Source organism: Physella acuta, unplaced genomic scaffold, assembly GCF_028476545.2.
Source record: "Physella acuta isolate Inbredline_101_S28 unplaced genomic scaffold, ASM2847654v3 ptg000535l, whole genome shotgun sequence".
Lineage (NCBI taxonomy): Eukaryota > Metazoa > Mollusca > Gastropoda > Physidae > Physella > Physella acuta.
The window spans coordinates 116,322-139,973 of record NW_026732054.1 but is presented as its reverse complement, the minus strand read 5'-3'; the positions used below and the strand labels follow the sequence as shown (position 1 = coordinate 139,973).

At 38.9% G+C, this 23,652-nt stretch overlaps 1 protein-coding gene across 1 annotated transcript in view; it reads left to right on the top strand.

Moving 5' to 3' along the window:
• The window catches only part of LOC131945818 (collagen alpha-1(I) chain), a 42,254-nt gene that overhangs the window by 5,488 nt on the left and 13,114 nt on the right, over positions 1-23,652 (top strand). Inside the window, exons 2-23 of the mRNA XM_059306420.1 lie at positions 9,180-9,386; positions 10,035-10,084; positions 10,779-10,859; positions 13,328-13,372; positions 13,871-13,924; positions 14,188-14,241; positions 14,888-14,941; positions 15,092-15,145; positions 15,561-15,614; positions 15,894-15,992; positions 16,288-16,386; positions 16,751-16,894; positions 17,413-17,511; positions 17,832-17,939; positions 19,607-19,660; positions 19,874-19,981; positions 20,534-20,578; positions 20,783-20,836; positions 21,413-21,511; positions 21,902-22,009; positions 22,455-22,508; positions 22,931-23,029. Of these exons, the coding sequence (XP_059162403.1) occupies positions 9,180-9,386; positions 10,035-10,084; positions 10,779-10,859; positions 13,328-13,372; positions 13,871-13,924; positions 14,188-14,241; positions 14,888-14,941; positions 15,092-15,145; positions 15,561-15,614; positions 15,894-15,992; positions 16,288-16,386; positions 16,751-16,894; positions 17,413-17,511; positions 17,832-17,939; positions 19,607-19,660; positions 19,874-19,981; positions 20,534-20,578; positions 20,783-20,836; positions 21,413-21,511; positions 21,902-22,009; positions 22,455-22,508; positions 22,931-23,029 (1,823 nt within the window). The remainder of the gene's footprint in view (positions 1-9,179; positions 9,387-10,034; positions 10,085-10,778; positions 10,860-13,327; positions 13,373-13,870; positions 13,925-14,187; positions 14,242-14,887; positions 14,942-15,091; positions 15,146-15,560; positions 15,615-15,893; positions 15,993-16,287; positions 16,387-16,750; positions 16,895-17,412; positions 17,512-17,831; positions 17,940-19,606; positions 19,661-19,873; positions 19,982-20,533; positions 20,579-20,782; positions 20,837-21,412; positions 21,512-21,901; positions 22,010-22,454; positions 22,509-22,930; positions 23,030-23,652) is intronic.

Sequence of the window (23,652 nt, the reverse complement as noted above, 5' to 3'; positions counted from 1 at the left end):
GATTGGTGCAGTTTCAACATCGTGGGACTAGATTGGTGCAGTGTCAACATCGTGGGACTAGATTGGTGCAGTGTCAACATCGTGGGACTAGATTGGTGCAATGTCCGTGGGACTAGATTGGTGCAGTGTCAACATCGTGGGACTAGATTGGTGCAGTGTCAACATCGTGGGACTAGATTGGTGTAGTGTCAACATCGTGGGACTAGATTGGTGCAGTTTCCGTGGGACTAGATTGGTGCAGTGTCAACATCGTGGGACTAGATTGGTGTAGTGTCAACATCGTGGGACTAGATTGGTGCAGTGTCAACATCGTGGGACTAGATTGGTGCAGTGTCAACATCGTGGGACTAGATTGGTGCAGTGTCAACATCGTGGTACTAGATTGGTGCAGTGTCCGTGGGACTAGATTGGTGCAGTGTCCGTGGGACTAGATTGGTGCAGTGTCCGTGGGACTAGATTGGTGCAGTGTCAACATCGTGGTACTAGATTGGTGCAGTGTCCGTGGGACTAGATTGGTGCAGTGTCAACATCGTGGGACTAGATTGGTGCAGTGTCAACATCGTGGGACTAGATTGGTGCAGTGTCAACATCGTGGTACTAGATTGGTGCAGTGTCCGTGGGACTAGATTGGTGCAGTGTCAACATCGTGGGACTAGATTGGTGCAGTGTCAGTGGGACTAGATTGGTGCAGTGTCAACATCGTGGGACTAGATTGGTGCAGTGTCGACATCGTGGGACTAGATTGGTGCAGTGTCAACATCGTGGGACTAGATTGGTGCAGTGTCCGTGGGACTAGATTGGTGCAGTATCAACATCGTGGGACTAGATTGATGCAGTGACAACATTGTGGGACTAGATTGGTGCAGTATCAACATCGTGGAACTAGATTGGTGCAGTGTCCGTGGGACTAGATTGGTGCAGTGTCAACATCGCGGGACTAGATTGGTGCAGTGTCAACATTGTGGGACTAGAATGGTGCAGTGTCAATATCGTGGGACTAGATTGGTGCAGTGCCAACATCGTGGGACTAGATTGGTGCAGTATCAACATCGTGGAACTAGATTGGTGCAGTGTCCGTGGGACTAGATTGGTGCAGTGTCCGTGGGACTAGATTGGTGCAGTGTCAACATCGTGGGACTAGATTGGTGCAGTGTCCGTGGAACTAGATTGGTGTAGTGTCAACATCGTGGAACTAGATTGGTGCAGTGTCAACATCGTGGGACTAGATTGGTGCAGCGTCCGTGGGACTAGATTGGTGCAGTGTCCGTGGGACTAGAATGGTGCAGTGTCAACAACGTGGGACTAGATTGGTGCAGTGTCAACATCGTGGGACTAGATTGGTGCAGTGTCCGTGGGACTAGATTGGTGCAGTGTCAACATCGTGGGACTAGATTGGTGCAGTGTCAACATCGTGGGACTAGATTGGTGCAGTGTCCGTGGGACTAGATTGGTGCAGTGTCAACATCGTGGGACTAGATTGGTGCAGTGTCGACATCGTGGGACTAGATTGGTGCAGTGTCAACATCGTGGGACTAGATTGGTGCAGTGTCAACATCGTGGGACTAGATTGGTGCAGTGTCAACATCGTGGGACTAGATTGGTGCAGTGTCAACATCGTGGGACTAGATTGGTGCAGTGTCAACATCGTGGGACTAGATTTGTGCAGTGTCAACATCGTGGGACTAGATTGGTGCAGTGTCAACATCGTGGGACTAGATTGGTGCAGTGTCAACATTGTGGGACTAGATTGGTGCAGTGTCAACATCGTGGGACTAGATTGGTGCAGTGTCAACATCGTGGGACTAGATTGGTGCAGTGTCCGTGGGACTAGATTGGTGCAGTATCTGTGGGACTAGATTGGTGCAGTGTCCGTGGGACTAGATTGGTGCAGTGTCAACATCGTGGGACTAGATTGTTCAGTGTCCGTGGGACTAGATTGGTGCAGTGTCCGTGGGACTAGATTGGTGCAGTGTCAACATCGTGGGACTAGATTGGTGCAGTGTCCGTGGGACTAGATTGGTGCAGTGTCAACATCGTGGGACTAGATTGGTGCAGTGTCCGTGGGACTAGATTGGTGCAGTGTCAACATCGTGGGACTAGATTGGTGTAGTGTCAACATCGTGGGACTAGATTGGTGCAGTGTCAACATCGTGGGATTAGATTGGTGCAGTGTCAACATCGTGGGACTAGATTGGTGCAGTGTCAACATCGTGGTACTAGATTGGTGCAGTGTCCGTGGGACTAGATTGGTGCAATGTCCGTGGGACTAGATTGGTGCAGTGTCAACATCGTGGGACTAGATTGGTGCAGTGTCAACCTCGTGGGACTAGATTGGTGCAGTGTCCGTGGGACTAGATTGGTGCAGTGTCTGTGGGACTAGATTGGTGCAGTGTCCGTGGGACTAGATTGGTGCAGTGTCCGTGGGACTAGATTGGTGCCGTGTCAACATCGTGGGACTAGATTGGTGCAGTGTCAACATCGTGGGACCAGAGTGGTGCAGTGTCAACATTGTGGGACTAGATTGGTGCAGTGTCAACATCGTGGAACTAGATTGGTGCAGTGTCAACATCGTGGGACTAGATTGGTGCAGTGTCAACATCGTGGGACTAGATTGGTGCAGTGTCAACATCGTGGGACTAGATTGGTGCAGTGTCAACATCGTGGGACTAGATTGGTGCAGTGTCCGTGGGACTAGATTGGTGCAGTGTCAACATTGTGGGACTAGATTGGTGCAGTGTCAACATCGTGGGACTAGATTGGTGCAGTGTCAACATCGTGGGACTAGATTGGTGCAGTGTCAACATCGTGGGACTAGATTGGTGCAGTGTCCGTGGGACTAGATTGGTGCAGTGTCCGTGGGACTAGATTGGTGCAGTGTCAACATCGTGGGACTAGATTGGTGCAGTGTCAACATCGTGGGACTAGATTGGTGCAGTGTCCGTGGGACTAGATTGGTGCAGTGTCAACATCGTGGGACTAGATTGGTGTAGTGTCAACATCGTGGGACTAGATTGGTGCAGTGTCAACATCGTGGGATTAGATTGGTGCAGTGTCAACATCGTGGGACTAGATTGGTGCAGTGTCAACATCGTGGTACTAGATTGGTGCAGTGTCCGTGGGACTAGATTGGTGCAATGTCCGTGGGACTAGATTGGTGCAGTGTCAACATCGTGGGACTAGATTGGTGCAGTGTCAACCTCGTGGGACTAGATTGGTGCAGTGTCCGTGGGACTAGATTGGTGCAGTGTCTGTGGGACTAGATTGGTGCAGTGTCCGTGGGACTAGATTGGTGCAGTGTCCGTGGGACTAGATTGGTGCCGTGTCAACATCGTGGGACTAGATTGGTGCAGTGTCAACATCGTGGGACCAGAGTGGTGCAGTGTCAACATTGTGGGACTAGATTGGTGCAGTGTCAACATCGTGGAACTAGATTGGTGCAGTGTCAACATCGTGGGACTAGATTGGTGCAGTGTCAACATCGTGGGACTAGATTGGTGCAGTGTCAACATCGTGGGACTAGATTGGTGCAGTGTCAACATCGTGGGACTAGATTGGTGCAGTGTCCGTGGGACTAGATTGGTGCAGTGTCAACATTGTGGGACTAGATTGGTGCAGTGTCAACATCGTGGGACTAGATTGGTGCAGTGTCAACATCGTGGGACTAGATTGGTGCAGTGTCAACATCGTGGGACTAGATTGGTGCAGTGTCCGTGGGACTAGATTGGTGCAGTGTCCGTGGGACTAGATTGGTGCAGTGTCAACATCGTGGGACTAGATTGGTGCAGTGTCAACATCGTGGGACTAGATTGGTGCAGTGTCAACATCGTGGGACTAGATTGGTGCAGTGTCAACATTGTGGGACTAGATTGGTGCAGTGTCAACATCGTGGGACTAGATTGGTGCAGTGTCAACATCGTGGGACTAGATTGGTGCAGTGTCCGTGGGACTAGATTGGTGCAGTGTCAACATCGTGGGACTAGATTGGTGCAGTGTCAACATCGTGGGACTAGATTGGTGCAGTGTCAATATCGTGGGACTAGATTGGTGCAGTGTCACCATCGTGGGACTAGATTGGCGCAGTGTCCGTGGGACTTGATTGGTGCAGTGTCAACATCGTGGGACTAGATTGGTGCAGTGTCAACATCGTGGGACTAGATTGGTGCAGTGCCAACATCGTGGGACTAGATTGGTGCAGTATCAACATCGTGGAACTAGATTGGTGCAGTGTCCGTGGGACTAGATTGGTGCAGTGTCAACATCGTGGGACTAGATTGGTGCAGTGTCAACATCGTGGGACTAGATTGGTGCAGTGTCCGTGGAACTAGATTGGTGCAGTGTCAACATCGTGGAACTAGATTGGTGCAGTGTCAACATCGTGGGACTAGATTGGTGCAGCGTCCGTGGGACTAGATTGGTGCAGTGTCCGTGGGACTAGAATGGTGCAGTGTCAACAACGTGGGACTAGATTGGTGCAGTGTCAACATCGTGGGACTAGATTGGTGCAGTGTCCGTGGGACTAGATTGGTGCAGTGTCAACATCGTGGGACTAGATTGGTGCAGTGTCAACATCGTGGGACTAGATTGGTGCAGTGTCCGTGGGACTAGATTGGTGCAGTGTCAACATCGTGGGACTAGATTGGTGCAGTGTCAACATCGTGGGACTAGATTGGTGCAGTGTCAACATCGTGGGACTAGATTGGTGCAGTGTCAACATCGTGGGACTAGATTGGTGCAGTGTCCGTGGGACTAGATTGGTGCAGTGTCAACATCGTGGGACTAGATTGGTGCAGTGTCAACATCGTGGGACTAGATTTGTGCAGTGTCAACATCGTGGGACTAGATTGGTGCAGTGTCAACATCGTGGGACTAGATTGGTGCAGTGTCAACATTGTGGGACTAGATTGGTGCAGTGTCAACATCGTGGGACTAGATTGGTGCAGTGTCAACATCGTGGGACTAGATTGGTGCAGTGTCCGTGGGACTAGATTGGTGCAATATCTGTGGGACTAGATTGGTGCAGTGTCCGTGGGACTAGATTGGTGCAGTGTCAACATCGTGGGACTAGATTGTTCAGTGTCCGTGGGACTAGATTGGTGCAGTGTCCGTGGGACTAGATTGGTGCAGTGTCAACATCGTGGGACTAGATTGGTGCAGTGTCCGTGGGACTAGATTGGTGCAGTGTCAACATCGTGGGACTAGATTGGTGCAGTGTCCGTGGGACTAGATTGGTGCAGTGTCAACATCGTGGGACTAGATTGGTGTAGTGTCAACATCGTGGGACTAGATTGGTGCAGTGTCAACATCGTGGGATTAGATTGGTGCAGTGTCAACATCGTGGGACTAGATTGGTGCAGTGTCAACATCGTGGTACTAGATTGGTGCAGTGTCTGTGGGACTAGATTGGCGCAATGTCCGTGGGACTAGATTGGTGCAGTGTCAACATCGTGGGACTAGATTGGTGCAGTGTCAACATCGTGGGACTAGATTGGTGCAGTGTCCGTGGGACTAGATTGGTGCAGTGTCTGTGGGACTAGATTGGTGCAGTGTCCGTGGGACTAGATTGGTGCAGTGTCCGTGGGACTAGATTGGTGCAGTGTCCGTGGGACTAGATTGGTGCAGTGTCAACATCGTGGGACCAGAGTGGTGCAGTGTCAACATTGTGGGACTAGATTGGTGCAGTGTCAACATCGTGGAACTAGATTGGTGCAGTGTCAACATCGTGGGACTAGATTGGTGCAGTGTCAACATCGTGGGACTAGATTGGTGCAGTGTCAACATCGTGGGACTAGATTGGTGCAGTGTCAACATCGTGGGACTAGATTGGTGCAGTGTCCGTGGGACTAGATTGGTGCAGTGTCAACATTGTAGGACTAGATTGGTGCAGTGTCAACATCGTGGGACTAGATTGGTGCAGTGTCAACATCGTGGGACTAGATTGGTGCAGTGTCAACATCGTGGGACTAGATTGGTGCAGTGTCCGTGGGACTAGATTGGTGCAGTGTCCGTGGGACTAGATTGGTGCAGTGTCAACATCGTGGGACTAGATTGGTGCAGTGTCAACATCGTGGGACTAGATTGGTGCAGTGTCCGTGGGACTAGATTGGTGCCGTGTCAACATCGTGGGACTAGATTGGTGCAGTGTCAACATCGTGGGACTAGATTGGTGCAGTGTCAACATCGTGGGACTAGATTGGTGCAGTGTCAACATTGTGGGACTAGATTGGTGCAGTGTCAACATCGTGGGACTAGATTGGTGCAGTGTCAACATCGTGGGACTAGATTGGTGCAGTGTCCGTGGGACTAGATTGGTGCAGTGTCAACATCGTGGGACTAGATTGGTGCAGTGTCAACATCGTGGGACTAGATTGGTGCAGTGTCAATATCGTGGGACTAGATTGGTGCAGTGTCACCATCGTGGGACTAGATTGGCGCAGTGTCCGTGGGACTTGATTGGTGCAGTGTCAACATCGTGGGACTAGATTGGTGCAGTGTCAACATCGTGGGACTAGATTGGTGCAGTGTCGACATCGTGGGACTAGATTGGTGCAGTGTCAACATCGTGGGACTAGATTGGTGCAGTGTCAACATTGTGGGACTAGATTGGTGCAGTGTCAACATCGTGGGACTAGATTGGTGCAGTGTCAACATCGTGGGACTAGATTGGTGCAGTGTCCGTGGGACTAGATTGGTGCAGTGTCCGTGGGACTAGATTGGTGCAGTGTCCGTGGGACTAGATTGGTGCAGTGTCAACATCGTGGGACTAGATTGGTGCAGTGTCAACATCGTGGGACTAGATTGGTGCAGTGTCAACATCGTGGGACTAGATTGGTGCAGTGTCAACATCGTGGGACTAGATTGGTGCAGTGTCCGTGGGACTAGATTGGTGCAGTGTCCGTGGGACTAGATTGGTGCAGTGTCAACATCGTGGGACTAGATTGGTGCAGTGTCAACATCGTGGGACTAGATTGGTGCAGTGTCAACATCGTGGGACTAGATTGGTGCAGTGTCAACATCGTGGGACTAGATTGGTGCAGTGTCAACATCGTGGGACTAGATTGGTGCAGTGTCAACATCGTGGGACTAGATTGGTGCAGTGTCCGTGGGACTAGATTGGTGCAGTGTCAACATCGTGGGACTAGACTGGTGCAGTGTCAACATCGTGGGACTAGATTGGTGCAGTGTCAACATCGTGGGACTAGATTGGTGCAGTGTCCGTGGGACTAGATTGGTGCAGTGTCAACATCGTGGGACTAGAATGGTGCAGTGTCAACATCGTGGGACTAGATTGGTGCAGTGTCAACATCGTGGGACTAGATTTGTGTGTGTATGTGAGTGTGTATGTAGCTGTCACCTTTACAACCTGCTGGCTCTATTTATTTTTACTTGAGGCTGGCATTGGCAAAAAGCTACGAGATATTTGGGCCCTATGTAGGCCGATTAAAATATATGTATATCATTGTTGAGGAAGTTAAAAAAGACTTTATTTTCTTAGTTACAGTTTCGAAATATTTTATTTTTGTATCGTTTAGTTGTTACACTATTATACGATCTAACGTATTGTGATATTTTATTCTTTCATACCTGAGTATACCGTAACCTTATATTTTAAGGAAAAATTAAAGAATTCTAATGATTGGAATAATTTTACAAATGCAAAAAATATGTTAACATTAAATACTGCACGTGATACTTGAGAACATTCTTTAATTGGAATAATTAATGAAGCAATAATTAATAGATGTCCTTCTTATGGTAACAACTCTTTGGGGAATTCAGCGAGGAGTTCGGAAAATTTTATATAAGAGGAATTCATCGTGGAATGATAAGAATTGTATATTTCTTGGTATTTGTGATGAGATTGTGACATAAACACATTTGATAACTAAAGGGGAATTTTATGTTTGATCTTCTGTGATGTTTTTTGTCGATTGAAGGGGTGTATTGAGTTTGATGTTTGTCACTGAGATCTGTAATGCCAGTAAACAGAGTTTCTTCCAGCCATCTCTTCGGGGGGGGGGGGGGGGCGAAGCCGCCCCGAAAATTTTTTACCGCCCCCCCCCCCGAACGAAATTAAATTTATATAATTTATATAGAAAATATATACTTTTAACAGTGTCCACCCCCCCCCCCCCCCGAAGAAAGTCTACCGCCCCCCCCCCCCCGAAAATTTCAAGTGCCCCCCCCCCGGAGAAAAAAGTCTGGAAGAAACACTGCCAGTAAAACAATAGTGGTTAGGTATGATATTGACCCCCCCCCCCCCCCGTTAATATCTTAATGTCAATGAAGTTATGATGTATGATCTTCATTGCCGGCGCCAGTTTATTTAGCGCCCTAGGCAAAACTTATTAAAAGCGCCCCCCTCCCCGCAATTTTTTGTGTGCCCCCGTATTATCAGAGGCGTAGCGACCCTTCCCGGCGCCCGGGGACAAACTTTCGATTTGCATCCCCACACCTTCAAACTTTCGTTTCCCCCCCCCCCCCCCCCGCTCAAACTTTAAATTTGTTTTCCCAACCCAGTTTGGCGCCCCCCCCCCCCTCCTACGGACAGCGCCTAGTTCGCCTTATAGGTAGCGCCGACCCTGATTATCTTTGTCGCGAAGATCTGTCAATCCTATTCTTTGTTCTGTATTCGTCACTGGGAGTGCTAATAGGAGTTGTAGAAATATTTTCGTCCTAGGACCTTCCAACCTGAGCTGATTGAGCTTTATCTCTATGATCTGTTACGTCACACATGGAAATATTTGTATGATCTTTCTCGTAGGATCTTATAGATCTACACAGGAAGCTTGATCTTCGTCTTTGTGATATTTAGTTTGCATAAACAAAGTTGCATTGGTATTGGACTAAAGGATCTTTAAAACTCTACATAATTATGTAGTCATTTCTTTGATCTGTATCGTGGATCTTGTAAGTGTACACTGGAAGCGTTTGTTTGATCTTCGTCTTAGTGATCTTTAGTTTTGCATTAACGGGGTCTATGTGATCTTGGATGTCTACATATTGAAATATTTAATTGATCTTTGTCGTAGGATCTTGTAAGTCTACAAAGGAAGCTTTTATTTGATCTTTAGGATCTTGTAAGTCTACACAGGAAACATTATTTGATCTTTAGGATCTTCTACGTCTACACAGGAAGAATTTGTTTGATCTTTATCGTAGGATCTTTCCTATCCATCCAGGGAGTGGTACTTGCGAAGACCCGGTGACCAAGGCGAAAATTAAGGAGGGGGAGGTGTTTTTCCCATACTCCGAGGACCCCTGCTACAAGTGCAAATGTGTTCGGGGGGAGACGAAGTGTGAATACATAGAGTGCGGGGAGGTGACGGTATGCGCTGACGGCTCGGAACCCTACAAGGTGGAGGGGGAGTGTTGCGTACAGTGCCCAGGTACAGATACCCCTTTCCTGCTCTTTTATACCGGTTTTTATTACGCCCCTTGGGAGTGGGCGGACTTGTAAAAAAAAGTATGATGGGAAAGACGAAAGTACACGGAATTACTTCAGCCCCATAGTAAGATGAAGTTATTAATTTTAATGCCGAACAAAAATCCGAAATTAATTTTTTTATGGGTCGATGTACAGCATGCATGTTTAAACGCATCGAGGTTGAAATTAATCATCACATTTTCCTTCTTAATAAAAAAACAACAACACTAAATCTGAGTGTTGTCTAAATCTTTGCTGCTTGAGTACAACAGCTTTAAATACTAATTTACTAATGTTAGATCTAACATCCGTACATTGTTTAATTTGAACCTAATACTGACTATATATATATATATATATATATATATATATATATATATATATATATATATATATATATATATATATATATATATAGGATATAACGTATTAGTTTCTTTTTCTTATACTCGTGAAAAGTTAGTTATAAATTATAAATTATGAATTAATTTTACTTCCTGAGCAGATTGTAAAAAATTGGTTAGAAATTTTTATATTTTATGAATTCTTTTTCCCACTGTTTAAAGCCAAATAGAAGGAAAGTGATAAAGTATTTTTTGTTTGTTTACAGAAGGGATCAACGAAGTTGCCAGAGAAAGGGGCGAGGCGGCTGTAGACACGGTAATTAATAATTCATTTACTTTTTTAATTAAAAAAAAGAAAAGCAAAAATAATTGGTTTCAACTGTGACTAAAAAAAATATTTTACTATTTAATCATTACAATACATTCGACATTTTGTGTTGGGATAATCTAATCTAGACGAGATCCAAATCTTACTGTTCAAATAGCCTTTTCTAAATTTTTAACTAATTAACAGTAGACAAAGCAAATAGAAAAAAAAACTCGTAAAAAACAAAACCACCGTAGACTTAAATTACTTGAAAACATTTTGTTTTTTTGAAATCTTAAATGGGAGACAACCTATATTTCTCATAAGGTCCAGTTACAGTGAGTTATCGTTTTTGTTTTAGTTTTCAAGGGACACAATTCACAAATTTTGATGAATAAAAATATTTTTAAAATTAAAATCAGCCCTCTAAGGTTTGCTTAATTATAAAGTACGTTGTTTTATTTTTACGAATGTTATAGACCTCAAATCGATTAATATATCTAGTTAGTTATTTTTATATTTAACTTTTGAAAAAAGTCGGTGTTGATAATAATTTAATTTAGTTTCGAGCAAAATCAAAATTTTAAAAATTTCTTTCACAGTATATTTGAGTATATCACTGCAATCGTCATAGTGGTCATATTATATAATAAATTCAACAAATAATTTAAATCTACATCCCCCCCCCCATTCCATATTTCAGAATGCCGCCCAAAGCCAACAGGCAACCAATGGAGACAAAGCTGGACCTAGCTATGGACCTCAACAAGGATTCTTTGCTCCTGTAGGTTTCCTGTCATACATACGGTGTATGATCTTTGTCACCAGGATAATCAAGCTAGATTTAGATTGTATGTGTTAGAACATAGTCATGACATATATGGTGTATGATCTTAGTCACTAGGATAATCTAGCTAGATTTAGATTGTATGTGTTTGAACATAGTCATGACATAAACGGTGTATGATCTTTGTCACTAGGAAAATCAAGCTAGATCTAGATTGTATGTGTTTGAACATAGTCATGACATATATGGTGTATGATCTTTGTCACTAGGAAAATCAAGCTAGATCTAGAGTGTATGTGTTTGAACATAGTCATACGGTGTATGATCTTAGTCACTAGGATAGTCAAGCTAGACTTTGTTTGAACATTGTCATGTAGTGTATTACCTTTGTCACCAGGATAATCAAGCTAGATTGTATTTGTTTAACATAGTCATACATTGTATTATCTTTGTCACTAGGATAATCAAGCTAGATTTAGATTGTATGTGTTTGAACATAGTCATGACATATGGTGTATGATCTTTGTCACTAGGAAAATCAAGCTAGATTTAGATTGTATGTGTTTGAACATAGTCATGACATATATGGTGTATGATCTTTGTCACTAGGAAAATCAAGCTAGATCTAGATTGTATGTGTTTGAACATAGTCATGACATATATGGTGTATGATCTTTGTCACTAGGAAAATCAAGCTAGATCTAGATTGTATGTGTTTGAACATAGTCATACGGTGTATGATCTTAGTCACTAGGATAGTCAAACTAGATTGTTTGTGTTTGAACATAGTCATACCATGTATGATCTTTGTCACTAGGATAATCAAGCTAGATTGTATGTGTTTGAACATAGTCATACATTGTATGATCTTTGTCACTAGGATAATCAAGCTAGATTGTATGTGTTTGAATATAGTCATACGGTGTATGATCTTTTCACTAGGATAATCAAGCTAGATTGTATGTGTTTAACATAGTCATACGGTGTATGATCTTTTCACTAGGAAAATCAAGCTAGATTTAGATTGTATGTGTTAGAACATAGTCATGACATATATGGTGTATGATCTTAGTCACTAGGATAATCTAGCTAGATTTAGATTGTATGTGTTTGAACATAGTCATGACATAAACGGTGTATGATCTTTGTCACTAGGAAAATCAAGCTAGATCTAGATTGTATGTGTTTGAACATAGTCATGACATATATGGTGTATGATCTTTGTCACTAGGAAAATCAAGCTAGATCTAGAGTGTATGTGTTTGAACATAGTCATACGGTGTATGATCTTAGTCACTAGGATAGTCAAGCTAGACTTTGTTTGAACATTGTCATGTAGTGTATTACCTTTGTCACCAGGATAATCAAGCTAGATTGTATTTGTTTAACATAGTCATACATTGTATGATCTTTGTCACTAGGATAATCAAGCTAGATTTAGATTGTATGTGTTTGAACATAGTCATGACATATGGTGTATGATCTTTGTCACTAGGAAAATCAAGCTAGATTTAGATTGTATGTGTTTGAACATAGTCATGACATATATGGTGTATGATCTTTGTCACTAGGAAAATCAAGCTAGATCTAGATTGTATGTGTTTGAACATAGTCATGACATATATGGTGTATGATCTTTGTCACTAGGAAAATCAAGCTAGATCTAGATTGTATGTGTTTGAACATAGTCATACGGTGTATGATCTTAGTCACTAGGATAGTCAAACTAGATTGTTTGTGTTTGAACATAGTCATACCATGTATGATCTTTGTCACTAGGATAATCAAGCTAGATTGTATGTGTTTGAACATAGTCATACATTGTATGATCTTTGTCACTAGGATAATCAAGCTAGATTGTATGTGTTTGAATATAGTCATACGGTGTATGATCTTTTCACTAGGATAATCAAGCTAGATTGTATGTGTTTAACATAGTCATACGGTGTATGATCTTTTCACTAGGATAATCAAGCTAGATTGTATGTGTTTGAACATAGTCTCTGGGATTTTTAATATCTACACAGGAAGCTTTTGTTTGATTTACTTGAATATACTGTTAAATAAGCATCCATTGTGTTAGATTACTATGGGACAAAAGAATTATATTAACTCTTTACTCATCAACTGCCTTAGTTTATGTTTTAAGTTCATTCTCTGAATTATGGTCAATAGGATTATATTTGCTCTTTTATTTATATCATACTCATTTAAAAACAAATTATATAATAAGCTACATAACAAACCATTGCTGAATTCTAGAAAAATCATAATTCTAACTAGATGATAACCATAGTTAAAATCTGTGTATTGTAAAATTAGAAGGACACAAAAGTGGTATGATAAAGGAAATGTGTAGCTGGGATAAGGTATTCAATGTTGATAAGTAGCCTAAGTAGCTTATCAACGTTGATAAGTAGCCTATGTAACTTAAACTAACTTAAGATGTTCTGTTGCCTCTGTAGGGAGCACCTGGACCAAGAGGTGCACCTGGACCCGCTGGACCACCTGTAAGATTTTTTTTACTTCCCCTTTTACTCTTTTTTTAACTTACTCTATGTTGCTTTACTTCAATTTTAACTCTTACTTTACTTCCCATTTAACTCTTGCTCTATTTCCTTTCTTTAACTCCCCTTTAACTCTTGCTTTACTTTCCCTTAACTCTTACTTTACTTCCTAGCTTTAATTCTTGTTTTACTTCCCCTTTAACTCTTGCTTTAGTTTCTAGCTTTAAATTTTGCTTTACTTCCCCTTAACTACTGGCTTATAGAATAAATAGATTTTTCAACTACATACTGAGATCAATCTAGTAAAATATATTACTAAATGTTATAATTATTTAAAATAAATGTTATTAAAGATAACATGTTCTCTTTATTCTTATAATGTAAAAAAAAAACAAAAAAAAACAACAGAAAATGAATAGTGTAAGTAAAATGTCAATATTGCCAGAAAAATGTTCTGCAAAAGTTTAAAAAAATAATTTGTTTGACCAACTCCACCCTCAGGGACAACCAGGCTACCAAGGTGCTAGAGGAGAACAGGGAGATCCTGGTCCACCAGTGCGTACATTTGAACTATTTCCTAACTCATACATATAAGAGTTCTTATTTAAATATAACTTTTTTAGAGTTAAAAAATATGTGCATGATCTAGTTACTAAAGTTTAAAGCAATGATAGCATATTATTTTATTATTTTAAAATATCAGCTGAGATGCACAGCTCAATGTTTAGTTAATATTAATTAATTCTAATGTTATTTTTTCAAATTACTGGAGTTTTTGAGCTAACTTTAAAATTTGTTTTTTTGTAATTGATGACCAGGGCACACCTGGCGCTCGTGGACTTCCCGGACCACCTGGACCACCTGGGCCAGAGGTAGGTTGTGGAGATATTTTAGGCACGTCATAACTGTAACAGGTGTAGCCATAGCCCTTTGCTACTTTTTATAACTGTAACAGGTGTAGCCGTAGCCCTTGCTACTTTTTATAACTGTAACAGGTGTAGCCATAGCCTTTTGCTACTATTTATAACTGTAACAGGTGTAGCCATAGCCCTTGCTACTTTTTATAACTGTAGCAGGTGTAGCTACAGCCCTTTGCTACTTTTTATAACTGTAACAGGTGTAGCTGTAGTCCTTGCTACTTTTTATAACTGTAACAGGTGTAGCTGTAGCCCTTGCTACTTTTTATAACTGTAACAGGTGTAGCTGTAGTCCTTGCTACTTTTTATAACTGTAACAAGTGTAGCATTAGCCCTTGCTACTTTTTATAACTGTAACAGGTGTAGCCATAGCCCTTGCTACTATTTATAACTGTAACAGGTGTAGCCATAGCCTTTTGCTACTTTTTATAACTGTAACTGGTGTAGCTACAGCCCTTTGCTCCTTAGGGGCTTTAAAGTATTAAACAAACACATAATTGTTACATTTATAAATTTATTTTAAATCTTTTACAATTGCTAATCTGCCTAATGTTTACAAATATGTGAGAATAAAATGTGAATTGTTCTGTCTCTTCACTAGGGAGATGAGGGATCACCTGGAGATGTTGGCCCTGTTGGTGCTATTGGCCCTGCTGTAAGTACTTACATAGAGATGACATCAAGCAAGCATGGAAAACATAAAACATGGAATATTAAACATAAATTTAAGAATTGCAACCCACATAATTTTCCCATTCTAAGAAACAAAACACAATTATTTACACACTCTTTTTCTTCTGTTTAGGGTGAAAGTGGTCGACCTGGTATTCCTGGCATGCCTGGACCTAAAGGACACAGGGTGAGTTACTGTAAAACTCCTTACAGTCATTCAGAGATATTTATTTTTTATTCAAATTGAGATATCATTTTTCCCTTTTTAAGAAAATCCTATTTTTTTACTAGATATATTAGCACGAATTGCCAAGAAAACTGTTGAAGTTTTAATTTTTTTAAATTATCAAGTTAATAAAAAAAAATATTTCAATCAAATTTACTATTTCAATTTAAGAGTGTAGTTTATACTGTTATTGAGCCAAATAGTGTCCTTACTATAAAGACCTGCTGTTGCATTATTACTTATGCAATGTTTAAAAATAATATAAATCTAATTACTAGTTGGATTTACATATTGAATATAGTAAGTATGATTGTATGTAATATATATATACTTTATCAGTCAATGATCATATGTATGTATTTATTGCATGATTTAGGGTTTCCCTGGTAGAGATGGACAAGAAGGACAACGTGGACGAAATGGTGAAAAGGTAAGCACTTCATCTATTTTTATTCTACCCTTTGTTTAAACATTTGCTGATATATATATATATATATATATATATATATATATATATATATATATATATATATATATATAGAGAGAGAGAGAGAGAGAGAGAGAGAGAGAGAGAGCGAGAGAGAGAGAGAGATTGATAGATATATATATATACATATATGTGTGTGTGTACGTGTCTATGTCAGTGTGTGGTGTAATATCCATGTGTCAAATGAGCAAATGACCAGCTCTCTAATGTCCAACCCCTCAGGGCAGTGCTGGACCTGCAGGACCTGCTGGTGCACCTGGTCAGCTTGGACCTCGTGGCTCCCCAGGAGACAGGGGACGTGACGGTGCCCCTGGACAACAGGTAATACTTTAGTGTGCTTGCACTCTATGCTTTTGTCTTTTATTGGTGTAGATCCAATCATTGTTTTGTTGGTATAGACCTAAACATTTTTTGTTATTGGCATAGATGCAAACATATCTTTTTTAAACTTTTCATCAGTTAGCAAGATATTCTATGAAAACATCCTTTCAACACACCCACTTTAAAACACCCCTTCTCTTTTTTAAAATCTGGCTTAGAATAAAAATAACTGATCAAACGTCAAATATATTTGTAATGGTCACTATTCTAACAACTTTTTTGTCATGTACTTTAGGGTCAGAGAGGTGACGATGGTGCACCTGGAAGTTCCGGGCCATCTGGACCCCCTGGACCACCAGGTAACCCTGGATTCCCCGGTGCTCAAGGACAAAAGGTAAACAAGCTTTTATCAGGTTTTTTTATCTACCTTTTTAAAGTCAGAAATTATTTTTAGTTTAATTTTAAAATATTTTCTTTTAGAGATATAAAAGCAATTTTTTTAGATCATTTTCGCCAGAATGACATATTAAAAGTTAAACTTGACATAATATCCCAATCATTATATATATATATATATATATATATATATATATATATATATATATATTAATATCAGTGAATACATATGTATAGGATGACACCAATCATTGAATACATATTTATGAAAACCACATGTATTAAGGTGATGTGAATCATTGAATACATATGTAAGCCACTACGTATTACTGTGATGCCAATCATTAAAACATATGTATTAGGGTGACGCTGGTATTGCTGGTGCCTCTGGTGAGTCTGGACCCCCCGGCCCTGCTGGTTCTGACGGTGCAGCTGGTTCAACCGGTCCTCCTGGTAAACCTGGAGACAGGGGATCTGATGGCCCACCTGGACCCAAAGGTGAAAGGGTAAGTTTTGTTGTATATCCTTGAATAAAACTTCACTCTTAGCTGAAGGTTACATTGTTGGATAGCCTTGTATAAAACTTCACTTTTAGCTGAAGGTTATGTTGTTATATAGCCTTGTTTGTTCTTTAAAACTTCACTCTTTATTTCCTTGTTGGAAAAGCTGTCATTTACTGTTGTGTATAGGGCATATATTAAAATATTTGTGTTTTATTTGTATGTGACATTTAGCTTAAGATAAGATCCATTAGATAAGAACATTGGTATGGACGCAATAGTTATATAGACTAAATAAAAGTGTTTCTTTACAAATATGGTATGAAAGTGTTTATTTTTTTTTACATATATTGTATGATAGTGTTTCTTTACAAATATGGTATGAAAGTGTTTATTTTTTTTTTTTTACATATATTGTATGATAGTGTTTCTTTACAAATATTGTGTGAAAGTGTTTCTTTATAAAGCTCGTATAAAGTATTTCTATAAGTAGACCACATGAACATTTTATTTCTGTTAACCAGGGACCCCAAGGTGCCAATGGTCAGCCAGGATTCTCTGGCCCACAAGGACCACCAGGACCTGCTGGAGAGTCAGGTCTTCCTGGAGGCAAAGGAGATGCTGTAATACTTACAATATTTGTTTTCTTTCAAATACATTGTTTTTTTTTCTTATTACAAAATTTGTTTTTTTTTTACACAAGTAAATGTTTTTAATTTTTTAAACACCTGTTTGGATCGCACAAATTACTTTCACTTACAAAAATAAGTGTAAGGTAATTAAAAATGTGAGATATGTTCTTATTTTAGTTTAAAGTGACTAAAAATGTGTGATACGTTCATACTTTAGTTTAAAGTGACTAAAAATGTCAGATACGTTCATACTTTGATTTAAAGTGACTAAAGCGACTAAAATACTTTGATTGTTTTTTTTCTATTGCTAGGGACGTGATGGACAACCAGGCTCACAAGGAGAACCAGGTGCCAGAGGTAATGCTGGACCACCTGGAGAAAGAGGTTCCCCAGGCCTGCCAGGACAGGAAGGAAAGAGGGTTGGTTCATTTTTAAACTATATATCTATAGGGGAAGGTGGGGTTAAGAAAGAGGGTTGGTTTTTTTTTAAACTCTATATCTATAGAGGAAGGTGGGGCTAAGAAAGAGGGTTGGTTGATTTTTTAACTATATATCTATAGAGGAAGGTGGATCTAAGAAAGAGGGTAGGTTTATTTAAAACTATATATCTATAGGGGAAGGTGGGGTTAAGGAAGAGGATTGGTTTATTTTTAAACTATATATCTATAGGGGAAGGTTGGGCTAAGAAAGAGGGTTGGTTTTTTTTTAAACTATATATCTATAGGGGAAGGTGGGGCTAAGAAAGAGGGTTGGTTGATTTTTTAACTATATATCTATAGAGGAAGGTGGATCTAAGAAAGAGGGTAGGTTTATTTAAAACTATATATCTATAGGGGAAGGTGGGGTTAAGGAAGAGGATTGGTTTATTTTTAAACTATATATCTATAGGGGAAGGTTGGGCTAAGAAAGAGGGTTGGTTTATTTTAAACTATATATTTATAAGAGGAAGGTGGGGCTAAAAGTCACAGGGGCAAGTTGACACAACTAACTAACTAAAATTCAAAACTATTGCTGAGATCCTTACACGAAAGTTAACTTTTAATAGTAAAATGAAGCAACTGGCACAATTTGTTCTTCACCAACGCGGTATTTTTAAAATGGGTTTTTAATTTTTTGATTTTGGTTAGAAAACATATATTTTTATGAAACATAAATATGTGAATGTACATCTATAAGTAGGGTCAGTATACCAATATATTTATTTATGTATATCTGTGTATACATGTACTGATACACATATACTTATACATTTATATACATATACTTGTATATATCTTTTACTGGCTGTAAAGCCTGTTGGAAAAATATATAAAACGTAAAAAACATTTATATTTGGTTAGATTTTCAATTGCCTAAGTGATCCCAAGGACACATTTTCATGGAAACAACATGGAGTACAGAATGAACTAATTTTTTATCCAATTTGAATACTCTTACGTATACTGAGGTAGTGACAGAGAGACAGACATACAAACTTAGTCAATTTTCATTTAAGCTGCACCACACCATCTAATAAACCAGCAATCTCTCCCTATGCTCTGCCCCTACCAAATTCAACCTCTCATCACAAATAAATTCCGGACCAACCCCATCTTAACAAACCACTTACAGTAAAAACAAATGTTGTTACAAATATTCCTAGTTGATATTTGGCTGTTTTCCCTTTAATAAAACATTTAAGCAATAGGCCTATTTGTATAAGAAACTAAAAATGCACATTAATAAGAAATTCATATTTATTAAAGTATACCACACTTCCAATTCAACCATGCAGTTAATTTTCTAAAACCTGACAGCTGAGAGACTTAAAAAAATAATAATAACACACAAATATTTAAATCGGAAAATCAAATTTTTCCCTTTCTCCATAACTTTTATTGGCTTTTTCTACATTCGGACATACAGACAAACTTATCTAATTGTTAAATTGAATTGAAAAATTATAAGTAGTTTAGTATTTATAATTTTAATCTAAGTACTTTTGTACTTAAACATCTATTTAAATTTGTGATTTACAATGATTTAACACAATTTAAAGGATTGCATTTTGAAAGAATGATAAATGTTTTTTTTATAATTGTGTTAGGGCTCTAACGGACCCCCCGGACCCCCAGGACCTGCTGGACCCCAGGGAGAATCTGTAAGTATCAAAGCATTGTCCGTTTGAATCTTTTATTTTTAAATAATTCGTGAAACACACACATGCATTTTTCAAAGACATAAATTATCATTTACATGAAACGTTCTTTAATTGAATCTTACAAAAAAATTAGCAGCAACTGTAAGATTTATACACAAAAAACAATATTCCTGTCTATAATAATAATATCTAACATATACATCCTTGTACCAGGGTGCACCTGGTTTGAATGGTCCCCCAGGACCCTCAGGCTCACCTGGTGCTAATGGCAAAGATGGGGACAAAGGTGATCAAGGTGAACGAGGTGCTCAAGGAAACGCTGTAAGTTGCCCTCAGCCTTCTCAACTTTATTTACAAATTATTTAGTGACACTTTCTAATAAAGATTTACATATTTTTAAATTATTTTTGTGGTTATACTTTGTAAACAAACTCTAAAGATTTACATAATTTTATACCTGTTTTTTTTAGTTTGGTCTACAACCTCTAAATATTTACATATTTAGAGTTTATTTTGGTTATGTTTTGTAAACAACCTCTAAAGATCACATATTTTTTAAAAAAAAACTGGTTTTGTTTTGTAAACAACCCCTAATGATTTACATATTTAGAATCTATTATGGTTATGTTTTGTAATCAACCTCTAAAGATCTACATATTATAAAAAAATTTTGGTTATGTTTTGTAAACAACCTTTAAAGATTTACATATTTACATTTTATATTGGTTATGTTTTGTAAACAACCTCTAAAGATTTACATATTTAGAATTTATTTTGGTTATGTTTTGTAAACAGCAACTAAAGATTTACATATTTTAAAACCTTTTTGGTTATGTTTTGTAAACAACCTCTAAAGATTTACATATTTCTTAGGGTCAGCCAGGGCCACCTGGACCCGCTGGATCCCCTGGACAACGAGTAAGTTTTTTTCTCTCCAAATTTATTTACAATCATTAAATAGTTTTCAAAAGATATTAGTTTCTAACAGATCTGTTAGAAGTTCTATTAGTAGCACAAATAGTTGTTGAGCCCTGTTTTATGAGGATCTACATTTAAATCTGTAACAAATAATTGAAAGATTCACAACTGAAAAATTTTGACACCTTCAAATTTTTATTTTAGGGATCTCCAGGTTATCCTGGTAAAGAAGGTCCACGAGGTGTAGTAGGTGTGGCTGTAAGTATACATTGGTAAACTACCTGCAGTTGTAGCTATAAGTATACATTTGTAAACTACCTGTAGCTATAGCTATAAGTATATATTTTTAAAACTACCTGTAGTTCTAGCTGTAAGTATATATTTGAAAAACAGTCTATAGTTGTAGCTGTAAGTATGAATTTATAAAAATGTATGTGTAGCTGTAGTTACACTTAAGTTAAGCTTTTAGTTTTGTTTTTTAATATTAAAGTAGGTTGAATTTTATGTTAATATAGTAAATGTATTTTATAATGAAAGAATAAATAAATTTTGAATTGCATTGACTTAGATACTTACAATATGTTTAAATATATAATTTTAGCATATATAATAAAAAATTAACTGACACATAAACAGCTTTAAAAGATTCCACTACACACATACTGTCCTACCCATTCAGATTCAGTACACTAAAATACTGTTAACAACACTAAAATAAACTATGGAAGACTGATTTCTATAATTATGTGACTGTTTGTTTGAACTTATCTACACCAACTATGGAAGACTTCTATAATTATGTAACTGTTTGCTTGAACTAATCTACACCACCAGGGATTGGAAGGCAAACAGGGAGCAGATGGTGAGCCTGGACCTGCAGGAAGTCCAGGTGCTCCTGGTCCAGCTGGTGAACAAGGTGCAAGGGGAGAGCCTGTAAGTCTGTTTAACTTTTCAATGTCGGCCTACACAAATTGTTTTACCTGGGTGATAGTTGTTTGGTTTTATTTGTTCGGTTTGTAGTTAAATGTTGTTGGGATTAGAATTTTGATAATGGATTAAAATAATATATTTTTTATTTCATCATTTAAGCTGTGGCAGATTTTAAAAGTTAAAATTATTAAGAATATGCTGTAATAGTTAAATGTATTTAAATTACCTGCTTACGTAGCTAGTATTATGGCAAATATAAATTTTCAATTATCAGAAGAAAATGTTTGCAGATATTCTAAACAATAATCATGTTTTGTTGTAATTTATCTAGAAATGTATACATAAATGTTATTCTATTCAGAATACATTCCATAAATTCATTTAATGCTTTAGGGACCACCCGGCAGAAACGGAGCTAATGGAAGAGATGGACAACCTGGACCACCAGGACCTAAGGGAGACCAAGGACCTGTAGGACAACAAGGAGCCATGGGCCAAGCTGTAAGACATTTTAAATATTACTCTTGTTAAATATTTCTAGGTTTGTTGATTTTGAATAATTTATTTTTGTAAATCTGGTACATTACTAAACATTAATGCTTAAATGTAGATAAATATTTATGTAATAAGTTCTACTAATATTACTGAATTTGATTTTAGTACAAGGAATCTTCTTGACTACGCTTCTGTATTATATTTTAGCCATTATTTTTACTTCCTTTTAGCTATTATTTAAACTTACATATTTATGAAATAACATATTTTTTGCATTGGTTAATAAGAAAATTTAGTAAAAAAAATATTGTCAGTGCAAGAAATAGAAGATTAGCTTCTTTTCTCAAACATAAAGTTTTATCATATTTTTTTTAAAGACTTGCACACTGTCAGGTTAGATTTAAAAAAAACACCATCAATAGTTTTTAATAAATTTCAAAATTAAATTCAGGGACCATCTGGTTCTGATGGACCACCAGGGCCTCAAGGAGTTGCTGGACTTCAAGTAAGTCTCTTCCCTTTCTTAGTTCTCATTGCTTTCTTCCCTTTTATAAGAAGCTTTCACCACCTGATATAGCCTACCAATCAAGATTCTTTAAACACCAAACTGTCAAATACAATCGGATATGATGTGATACAATAATCTGTGATGGGATACAATACACTGTAATGCAAAGCAATACAATATTCAAACACTGATTCAAAATGTTACGTAATACACATTTCTTTAAGGCCTCTTTTATGGTGCATTGTGACTCCTCTATAAAACTCAAAGAAAAAATACCTAAACAAAAAAAAACATCTTTTACAGCCTGTTACCTCTTTTAATTCAAAAACAGTTTTATTTTCTGTGGCATAAAATGTGTAAATGCTTATGGGACTTACTTATGTAAATCTATGTGTATGTACTGTAATCTCTGTTTACAGGGAATAGCTGGCCAACAGGGACCTCCAGGTATTCCTGGAAGACAAGGAGAGGCTGGGAAGCCAGGAGCCCAAGGGGCAGCAGGAGCCGCAGGAGCCAGGGTAAGTTTTTTTAGTTTAGACAGGAGCCAGAGTAAGTATTGTTGTTTGGACAGGAGCCAGAGTAAGTTTTGTAGTTCAGCTGTAGACAGGAGCCAGAGTAAGTTTTGTAGTTTAGACAGGAGCCAGAGTAAGTTTTGTAGTTTAGACAGGAGCCAGAGTAAGTTTTGTAGTTCAGCTGTAGACAGGAGCCAGAGTAAGTTTTGTAGTTTAGACAGGAGCCAGAGTAAGTTTTGTAGTTCAGCTGTAGACAGGAGCCAGAGTAAGTTTTGTAGTTTAGACAGGAGCCAGAGTAAGTTTTGTAGTTCAGCTGTAGACAGGAGCCAGAGTAAGTTTTGTAGTTTAGACAGGAGCCAGAGTAAGTTTTGTAGTTTAGACAGGAGCCAGAGTAAGTTTTATAGTTCAGCTGTAGACAGGAGCCAGAGTAAGTTTTGTAGTTTAGACAGGAGCCAGAGTAAGTTTTGTAGTTCAGCTGTAGACAGAAGCCAGAGTAAGTTTTGTAGTTTAGACAGGAGCCAGAGTAAGTTTTGTAGTTTAGACAGGAGCCAGAGTAAGTTTTGTAGTTTAGACAGGACCCAGAGTAAGTTTTGTAGTTTAGACAGTAGCCAGAGTAAGTTTTGTAGTTG